At 39.9% G+C, this 10557-nt stretch overlaps 1 protein-coding gene across 2 annotated transcripts; it reads right to left on the reverse strand.

The window, feature by feature from the left end:
• Positions 1-1492: 1492 nt before the first annotated feature.
• On the reverse strand, positions 1493-9795 carry LOC311274006 (14-3-3 protein zeta-like). Of its 2 annotated transcripts, none has more exons than XM_084381393.1 (6): positions 9686-9795; positions 8661-9079; positions 5239-5377; positions 4495-4658; positions 4310-4405; positions 1493-2539 (listed from the first exon to the last, which is right to left on the reverse strand). In XM_084381393.1, exons 2-6 carry the CDS (start codon positions 8991-8993, stop codon positions 2468-2470), a joined length of 804 nt encoding a protein of 267 aa, XP_084237519.1. In that variant the 5' UTR covers positions 8994-9079; positions 9686-9795; the 3' UTR covers positions 1493-2467. The 2 variants fall into 2 exon arrangements, with proteins under 2 accessions (XP_084237519.1, XP_084237520.1); XM_084381394.1 differs by having other exon boundaries at positions 9690-9790.
• Positions 9796-10557: the final 762 nt, after the last annotated feature.

The following is a 10557-nucleotide window of genomic DNA, read 5'->3' on the forward strand; positions in this document are numbered from 1 at the left end:
CATAATATATAAGAAATTCTGCATTAAAATGACTAGACATTTTATATTTTTTTTGTTGAGTTGGGTACTTACATTATCCCAAATGTTTCCAATAATGTTAAAACCCAGAGAAATCCTTTCAAAGTACTCATTGTGCTGGAGAATGGCCCATGTTAGATTATTATATTAGATTATTTCCATGATGTATTTTATTGTAGCTGGTGGAGGCAGACCCAAGTTTATGAATACAGTATATACTGTTGGGCAGTTTAATCTGTAACAATCCGTCATATTTTACAATTTTATCATGTTTTTGAAAGTAAAGTAACTGTAACAGTTGAAATGATTAAAAAGGTACATTATTTTTCTTTGACATGGGGTAGAGGGAAAGTATTAAGTAGCATAAAGTAGATCTACTCAAGAACCTCAAAATTGTTCAACACTTCAATAAATGTACTTTATAGCCTGACTGTTACTTGACATTTGGGGCCCGATGCTTGTAGGTATATTAGGAAGTAAAAACAATGATGTTGATATATTGGCCGATATACACCCATTTTTTTTACTGATCCCTCAAATGTTTCAAACAGAGGCAAGATATTTCACATTTAACAATACTTTACTCTCTTAAAAGACATGAGTGCACTGAGATGGTAAACTTAGTGGGTATTTAATGATTAGAAATGGTCCCACATATCTTTTTTGACAATGTATTCCATAAAAAAAAAGATTACACTAATTACATTAACTGAAGTGTTTAGTGTTTATTTTTTTATCGGCACATATTCAGCAACATATACGCAGATAACAAAATATCTGTGATTGGCTGATAATCGGCTCAAAACATTGGCCAACCAATATATTGGTCTGGCTCTAATGTACTGAAGTACTTTCCACCACTGCCAAGGATAAATTGATCTCAAGAAAAACTTGAAGTTATGTATGGACACTTGGACAGTTGCCTGCATGTGTATAATTTTTCTAATGCATCAGTGGCCCTTTGATTCCAAATTTCTTTGAGTGTGGAGGAACGGTCACTACAGGTAGTTCAGTCTTTTATAATACGTCTATCTAGAAATGTATGTTTGCTTATAAAATCATGGATAAATGTACTTTTGTCCCAACACTAATGTACAACCAAAAATATTGACTTAAACATGTCTCATTATTTCAGTATAAACATTGAAGATGCTCCCATCTTCGTTGGGAATAACTGCTATCAACTGTCAACTTGCAATTCCAGTTTAGTTTAGGGAGAGTAGTAAATATAACAATTGTTCATTTTCCATTTTTTTCAATGAAACAACCGAGAAAAAACTAAAATTTTAATACAAAATGCATTAGCGGAATGATATCGCCCAAAATCATTTAATACGTTTATAGGGTTAATTTAAAAATACAAGTTATTTGACCATCAAGCCAATTATTGTGCTCGGCAACAATAGATACAGGAAGTGTACAAACATCCAAGTACATTATTAGGCAAATGAAAGAAACAGAGGCCAGCTTGGAGTTGGTTTATAAAATGATTTATTCATGTTAACATAGCTGATACATAGGGATTCCAACAGTTCCACAAGGCTTTTGGGGACTACAATTGAATGAATGACAAAATAATAGTGGTCCAAATCTCTAATGACAATCACTGGACAGACTAACAAATCACCCTCTTGTAGGATGTGTACAAACCTGCATTGAAAAATGACTAAACTTGACACTTGGACTTGTGTGTGTTACAGCATTTGTTCCCATTCCAGTGTAATATCTCAAGAGACATGCATGACAATTGTCCCCTTCCCATTAAAAAAGGTCCCTGCATTTGGTCAGATAAGCCCCACCACCCACCCAACCCCTCCTCCTCAAACAGGCATGCTTCAGTGAAAGAGTGGCTTCATAACCAGGGCAAAAAGTGAGGATTTAACCAGTTGGCACTACTTGGCTGTATTATAGTATTTGTTGCCAGCATGTAAAAGTGCACTAGCTTTCCCTGCAGTATGAAAATTGAATCCGTTTTAAGTTGGACTCCAGCTGCTGTGACCGTACCATGTAACTGTGTAGAGATAGACACTAAAAAAAAAAGGTATGGGGGAAACTATGTTATATTCTTATATCTTAACATTTATTAGAAAAAAAAATCTCAATTGATAGAATTTGAGGCCTCCAGTTGTTGACCTTAGCTAGGAGTCTGATACCATGTCAAGCTATCAATTACTTTTCTACAGCTGAAACTGCACAAATGGGAGGGCCAGGACAAACACAAATCATGGGAATGGAGGGTTTCTCTTTTCACCAGTTGTTCTCTAAATCTGCATTGTGAAAAGCCTGATTATTTTTTATTTCCTTACACAACTCTTTTCAGCAATGGGTTTCATTGGTAGAATGTTTGAGTGGAGAAATAAGGAATGAAGGATGTGTAAAAAAAGTTTAGTTTTTTTTTTTTCTTTTTGTCGTTTTTGGAGATGACCCCAACTTTGAGGACTTCTGTTTTTTACTGCTCTTGCTGCTCTTCTCCTCCTTCTCCACCCTCACCCTCCTCGCCGGCATGGTCTGATGTCCATAACTGAGAAGAGAAACATACATCTGTTTAAAATACAGTCGAACACAGTGAAATATCCAGACTCCTTCACCCCTTCTGAATTTTTAAGCCTAAAGTTCATTAAACCAGTCACCTTCTCCCCTTCTTCCTTGCAGATAAACATGGCTTTATGTTGAAATTACCGTATTAAGTTTAACACACACACTTTTCTTTTTAATTCTGCCAACAACAAAGTTTGGTCCCTGGACAATGAAGAAGGAAGGAAGTCAGTATACTTCAAACTAAGTGTTGGCTAGATTCTCAAACACTATTTGTAACCAACTTTGTGATGGCAGAATAGGCAGTGACTTTCTGAAACAGGCACTCTGATAATCACAGCCAGATGATTGGCCAGGTGTTTGGAGACATGAACATCCCTTTCTGGCTCTTTTACAATCTTCACACAGCTAATGTACTTTGGTCACTTTCGGCACATCCAAGTGCATACATGCAACTTTTGTAATAATAATGGGTGTCAAAATTAACCAGGTTAAATCCAAAGTATATATGTGTATACAGTGGAACTGGGGAATAATCCAACTTTGTCTTTTAGTTATGTTTTGCCCACAGCAGCAGCCACCTCCTCAATGAACGGGTCAGCAGCTACTATCAAGGTTTCTACACCTTCTTCATAGTCAAGCACTTTCAAGGTGCATTTTCAAACGTTTCCATCACCTTAATACATAGACAAAGTATTTTGATATGAAAACACCTATTTTTTGAGATGCTGCGTGTGGGTTTGCCTTAGTGAAATTTCCCTACTACGACTTATCCTTTATGTGGTGCTGAAGCGTGAGGATTTGGCCCCCTTTTCAACCACACCTTTGACCCAATATTGGTATCAAGTGCCAATCTTGATTGTCTGACTCTCCAGAAAGTGTACTGACGTCAGCGATTCCACAATCTATTATTTTTATATAACCCTGACGCTAACAGTGGACGCTAAGCAGCTCGTCATTAATGCTTGCTGGGACAAGTAAACTCTGTTCCGGGTGAGTGTCTCATACGGTTGTCTCATCAATGTCAGTGAGCCAATAGGCATACAGTATGCTTGTTGTGCCAAGATCTAATAAGAGCTGGTGATTGGCTGACTCGAGGCATGCAGGAAAAAGACAGTACTCACAACATGTATGTGTAATGCAATCTTTTGTTAAAACAGATTTTATACAATTGGTGTCGAAAAAAAGTATCGTTCAGGAATCGGTATTGAAGTCAAATTCTTTTTAAATGCTATTCAGCCCCAACAAGGCCTAATCAAAGTTTATGCAAGAAGTAACACAATTAAACAGCAATAAAACATAAAATGCACCAACGTTTTATCCACTATGATTAATAGTCTAATCCTACTTGGCCGCTCACAATTGGTACAAAACATTTTTGTCAATTTCGTCCACCTTTTATGTCCCAATGGTGTGGTGTGCCTGTGGAGTGGGGCTGTGTGTGTTAGTTGCCTGGGCCAAGTGTGACAAAATGTCTTCCAAAACTGTTTGGTATTACAGATTACATTACCAGGTTTTGCATTACTGTATGCAGCCTCATGATTGCCTTTCCGACCATTAAGCCCATTTGTATGTTTAATCACATCTCACCCTTTACAATGACAACAGGCTTTTGGCCTTGGCATCCAGTGTGGCTTTTTCAGCAAAGTAGGTTGTTTGAAGAATATTGGGAATATACAACAGACAACAAGCCAAGCATAACACTATTGTTACACAGTGAAGCGGATTTTTGTGCCATGTGAGAGCAAACACTCACTGTCAGGTTGTCTCTGAGGAGCTGCATGATGAGAGTGCTGTCTTTGTAGGAATCCTCACTAAGCTGGTCCAGCTCTGCAATGGCATCATCAAATGCCTGTAAGAAAGAAAAATGTTTAACACTTGCCACACAGAATCACTGAGAAGACGACAAAGAAACAGATTTTTGTAACATTTTTTGCATACCGTTTTAGCCAATTTGCAGGCTGCATCTGGGCAGTTCCGGATCTCGTAGTGGAAGACAGAGAAGTTAAGTGCCAAGCCCAAGCGGATAGGATGTGTGGGTGGCATTTTTTCACAGCTGCATTTAGATGCTGCAGTGTATGCCTCCTCTGACCGCGTAATGGCATCTGGAGACAGAGAAAGGAATCACATAAAATATAATAGTTAATGCATATGCAATATATGCCAAGGTGGAGATACAAGTCCACTTGCAGCTACACAATTTTACAGTTTTATCAAACTAAAATCTATGTAAGTATATAAACGACCCCTCTGTGATTTGACAAGCAGTTATGTGCCAGACCCACACATAGGCTTTCCTTGAGCGAGCCTCCCAGGTATATTAATGGCCACCCAAGTATATTTGGCGACCAATTTGAGCATTTTTTACCATTTTTTTAGCCAAGCAAGATCGATTGACTAGTGGACAATCTGCCCTTGCCTTTCCTCATGTTTTCCCGCAGAAACCCACATCTCGCCCTTTTGGGACACTCTCAAAACACCAACATCTTAATTTCTCCAATATAATGTTAATTTCCCCAAAATAATGTTTCGTACAAGTGCAACTGGTTGTTGCTATGTCATTCAATATCACATTGGTTTCGATAAGCTACATAAATAACAAGCTTCCTCCACTTTTTCACCTGCTGTTGAGAAAATGCAATCAAGAGTGTGTTTAATACAAATGGAGTACAAATGTAAACTCACCCGATTTGGCGTCTCCTGAGGCAACCTCAGCAAGGTATCTATAGTAGTCCCCCTTCATCTTAAGATAGAAGACTTTGCTCTCAGCAGCTTCATCTCCTTTAAGTTCGCAGTTTTTAATTAAATGATCATCCAGCAGCAACTGTGAAGAAAGAAAATGTCAGGTCAATTCAACTGGATGCAAATGGAGTAAATAATGACCAGTATGACTCTTCACAACGATCAACCAAACTACAACAAAACTGACAGAAGAAGAGCCAAATCATAAACAGAATCATTCACTGCAGTCACGCTATATTTACAGAATAGTCACCAACTGTGCTAAATTGGGCACAAATTAAGGTGTGAGAATAAACACATCCAAAAAATAAACACATGCATGGCCCAACACTGAATACCCATCACAAGTGTCCCATTAGCCTCCATCTACCAGAAAGCATAACTCCCTTTGCGCTTCATAGCTGCTCAGCTCATTTTGAAGAAACATTTTGCCATCTGTCAGTTGCTGCTAATGTTGCTCCAAAATTGTCTACAACCAGGCCAGGCGTCTAGTGTGTCCCCAACTGTCTTCTGCCCCACATTCTTTCATGAAGCCCTCTCCTCACGTTAGCACTGTATAGCAAAGTTTGAGGTCTTAAATTTAACCATAAATGTTCCATTAGCTAAATCCAGGGTAAAAAGGTGGTCACACTCCAAATCATAGGGCCATATACAGTAAAGATTGAACAAACTTCAGTCTATCGCAGGTAAAATAACTTTTTTTTAAAAGTTTAATTTGCAGTCTAATATTACGTTACTTGTTTAATAAGATGGATAAATAATAAATATATTTATTTTTAAACACCTTAAGATTAAAATTGTTAACAAAATTGAATCTGCGCTTTGAAACTAAAAATGCAAACTGCTGCTTTTAGTGACTACATCCTAAAAGCTACACATAGTTGTTTACTATATAACAGCAATATAGTTATAATATTAGGTAGGTTATAAGTGGTAATACAGCAAAGGTATAAAACAAGTATTACAAATCACACGCTGCGATTACTCTCCAGGCTAAGTCATCTGTATTTCCATGGACATGGAAAGATTACCAGGGCTAATCTGTGTCAGTGAAACCACGGCTTATGCTCAAGTTAACCGATTTAGAGAGTAAATTAACCGTTCATTTAGAATGGCAAGGCTTGCGTATAACTCACCCCTAACGACGGTCCTGATCAAGAGGCTACATGGTGTGGAAAATGGAGAAAGAGGATACTCTTTGCCTCCCACTTAGAAAGAAACTTTACGTAAAAAAAGGTTAATGAAACAGAAAAACAGAGCTTTCCCTTCTAAAGCCCTGGAGAAAGAAACTACCAGTGCCCGAGCCAAACCCAGCCCAGCAGCCACTCCACAGTCATTTACTGGTACAAAGATAGGCTCAGCCGAAACACATGCATGTCTGAAGTGCTAAACATTCTTCTTTGACTGCATGCTCGACACAATAGACAAGAGTGGCCTCACTCTAAGTGCCTTCACACAGAACTCAGTCATCAGTGCTCACAAGAAAGCAAAACCGGTAATGTTGGATTGAAGCCTGACTGAGTTATGTGTGTGCAAGTGCCTTTACATGTAAGGAATTTATATATTTTTTTCCAAGCATGGACTTAACCTCATTATCAATTCAATTACAAACACTACAATTAGCTATGAGGCGGTTCTTGTTTTTTTCAAAATCAGAGATAATGGTGATATTCTCTACAGCTTCTATAATGAAGTTATTTCGGTGTGGTCATCTCAGTTTGACATCCAGCATTCAGAATATTCTACGAACCATTCCTTAGAAAGAATAAAATTTTTCCTTGGTCCAGTGGTGGAAGCGACCATTTTTAAGTACTGTTCTTAAATATAAATTTGAGGTACTATATTCACTATGAAAATAACACAAGACACAACACAAAACATTACACTGTAACATCTTGCATTACTTATTACCTATTATGCTATTGTAGCGTTTTAATTAAGCCTACACTGAGAAAGAGTTTAAGTTTTAATTCTTTAGGAAAAAAAATTGCATAAGGTGCCCCGCCCACCCGTCATTGACTGTGCTGGGTATACTTCAGAAAATTGATGGACAAATTTCCGATATGGGTAGTTTTAATGTTAAACTGTTACTGGGGATGTTCGAAAGCAACATGCCAAGCATGCAATCAAAAATGTATGCAAAATATACACGACTTGCAGTCATGTTCTCTCTCTTCTGCCCCCCACCCCCAAAAAAGTTCCCCCTTTGAATCTACACAAATCTCATAGGTGACTTATTTTGAACCCAAAACCAAATTTCTCTCCCAACTGAGACCTCCATTCAACTGAGATGCAAGTCAGTCCTGGTTTCACACTCTACTGTGCAGGAAATCAAGACAGAAGGGCATACTAGACGCGTACTTTGCGGTCTCTGCGCTTCTGCCTTTGTGTGTGCATAAGTAACCTGACAGGTTTCTGCAGACAAGTTATGGCATGAGGACTGACACACCCTCAGTCAACACTCAGGAGCAGAGACATGGCAAGCTGAGTCACAGGTGTGCAAATGCATATTCTCAGGAATACACACAGCGAGCTGGTTAAAAAATTAATTGCTCCTGTGGCTTTGCAGTGCATTTGTAAGACTTTAAAGGCAGCTCTGGGAAATTATCTTACTGCTAAGCTTCCACCCAGATCTCCACTAATCCATTATCAAGGCAGGCTAGAAATAATGTAAAGCACCAATCTGTGCTGTTGCATTAGATTAAACAAGAGGTGAAAGTGATCTGTGCAAACTGGGATTTAGAGAGGGCATGAGTCACTTATGCATGTAAATTCTTGCACTTGGTTAACCACATTAGTCTTTTATCTGCCAGATGGGACTGCGTGGATACGGATCATAGTAAAGCGTCACAGAGCACAGGGTATACAGTGACTCTTCCCTGAGATCGCCCTCCACCCATTCAGACACACCTTGCTGGTGTAGTCACTATGACCTTTTGTCAGTTCACGCCCTCACAAGGTTTCAAGCCTATTGTTCTAAATCCAGATTCTGAAAAAGGCAGGAACAGTGGGAGGACTACATAATACTTCCTTGTCCTCTCCAGCGTTAGAGGCCATATTTATACATAACAGAGGAGCACACGGGAAACAGAGCAGATTACACACATCATTGTACTATATAATGACATGTCACATTAAATGTTATGAGTACAGATGTGTCATGAAGACTGACAGAGGATATTTCAACTCTTCACTACTTGCCTCGAGAGAGGTGGGAGGAGTATTAATGAACAAATACTGCAGTCCTAGGGATCTCTGAACTTGTTTAAATTATAATCATGCAGTGAAACAATATAGCTGTGCTACCTATTCAAGAGGCTGCTCTTCATCTCACATAAATCCCGGAAAATAATTGGACACCTTACCAAAACGTCATTGCAGATATCTCGCAGCTCCCCCTCCACCTTCTCCCTATACTCCTTCATCATTTTCCTCTTCCTCTCTGCGGGTTCATCCTTGCATTCCTGTTCGCCTGCATTGTCTTGCTCGGCCTTCGCACACATACTGCTCAGCACCCTCCATGCGGACCGCCTCGCCCCAACCACGTTCTTGTAGGCGACGGACAGCAGGTTTCTCTCCTCGTTTGACAGGTCCTGGTCCATCTTTGTGACCGACTTCATGTATGATGCCATGTCCTCGTAGCGCTCAGCCTGCTCCGACAGCTTGGCCATCTGAATAAGATCAACTCTATCCTCCATAGTTTATATATTTTTCGATGATATCAAAGATCCGGGGGGTATGTGACGGTAAAGGATGCTGTTCCTCCCCACAGTAACGTTACAAGCTGCGAAAAAAGGTTGATAAAATTAGTAGGTGTCGATGAAACTGTATGTAACCGGAGGGCAGAACAGCCCGCCGATCATGCTCATGACACGAACAAACATGCATCCGCTTGGCACGAGCTGACAAATGGCACTATTACATGTTAGATAATGTCACTCCTTAAAATCATTTAACCGGATAAACCCGTTTTCAGACACGTTTAAACTGGGTTAAAAAAAAAAAAAATGGGTTAAAAATTACCAGCCCGCATTCACCAGCATTCACTTACAGACTTGACGATAACCTGCGGTGTTAAACAACGAGCAGACTCTATCTTTAAAAACTGTCTCTAAAATCTGCGGCTGACAGCGAAAATCGGAAGCAGAGCCGTACTGGCAAGCCCATTTTGCACGGCAACCCGCCACAAAGCTGTCTGGAGCGACTCGCCTGCGAGTTAGCTAAAGCTAGCTGCCGTTAGCTACATCGGCCACTCCTTTCAATGAAAAAATGTCACATTAGCAATACTCACACAAAACACTAAACGCGTCTCTATGTGTCAGTTTAACGACCAACCAACAAGCATATTACTGAAAAGGAAACAATGAAATAATTGATAATAGTTTCTAACCTACTGAGGTCCAAATTTGCTCTTCAAATTGATCCGGTTTGAGAGGTTGGTCCGAAAGGCAAAGAAAGGTAGTAGCAGCGAAAATACCAGTGTTCAGTGCTAAGACAGGGCGGTCCTTCTGTATATCGACTCTCCAATCATAAATCGTAATCTCAATTGATCGACAGGAAGATTAACCAGTGGAAACCAATGGTTGTTTAGCGCGGGGGAAAGAGGCGGGCCTTCGGGATAGTTTGACGGACCGGAACGCTGCAGCGGATGGGGCCACGGGGTTTCCTCCAATTAGAGCAAGGGATGAAGACGTCATCGCATTGCCATGGTGATGTTCGTCCAATCACACCTTTCTTTCACGCGCTGCAGGTAACTGAAGGCGGGTGTGGCACTTATTTCCTTCAAATAGATCTTTTCTGAAGTTTTTATTCTCGGGACTCTCTGCAGACGTTTTTATAATTTCTCAACAGATCAAATGAAAAAAGCCAAACTTGCAAGTCATTGATCCCTCAGACAAATATGTCTGTGTAGCTCGAGGCTGATGTAGTTTGTCTGCAACGCACTGCTATTGTCCCAAAAACTCGACATATAGTCTGTGTCAGGACTGTATTTTTAAACTCTTACTGAGATCCTTATTGAGTATCTCAGTGACGGGCTGTGCTGTCTCACTGTGTGTAGGGGATAAAAATGGCCGCTGTACATCCTGAGAAGGATCAGTTTCCACTCTGGAATGTCCCCACTGGGACACCTGTAATTCTACCTGAAACCTGTTGGCAATAGGTGAACAGACAAGGCTTGACTTACACTGCCATGCCAGTAGTTTGATTTTTAAGAATGGGGGTTGGCATTTTTCTGCATTTTTACGAGCCGTGACAGCGTCG

The sequence above is a fragment of the Pagrus pagrus genome, assembly GCF_965226575.1.
Source record: "Pagrus pagrus genome assembly, chromosome: 18".
NCBI lineage: Eukaryota > Metazoa > Chordata > Actinopteri > Spariformes > Sparidae > Pagrus > Pagrus pagrus.

Bases quoted from the DNA above. Each gene is read 5' to 3' on its own strand.
- LOC311274006 (XM_084381393.1), bottom strand. From the start codon at position 8,993: ATGGAGGATAGAGTTGATCTTATTCAGATGGCCAAGCTGTCGGAGCAG. The intron at 4,659-5,238 runs GTGAGTTTACAT...CTCTGTCTCCAG, and splicing joins CTCAGGAGACGCCAAATCGG to ATGCCATTACGCGGTCAGAG. The intron at 2,540-4,309 runs GTGAGTGTTTGC...TTCTCTTCTCAG, and splicing joins TCCTCAGAGACAACCTGACA to TTATGGACATCAGACCATGC.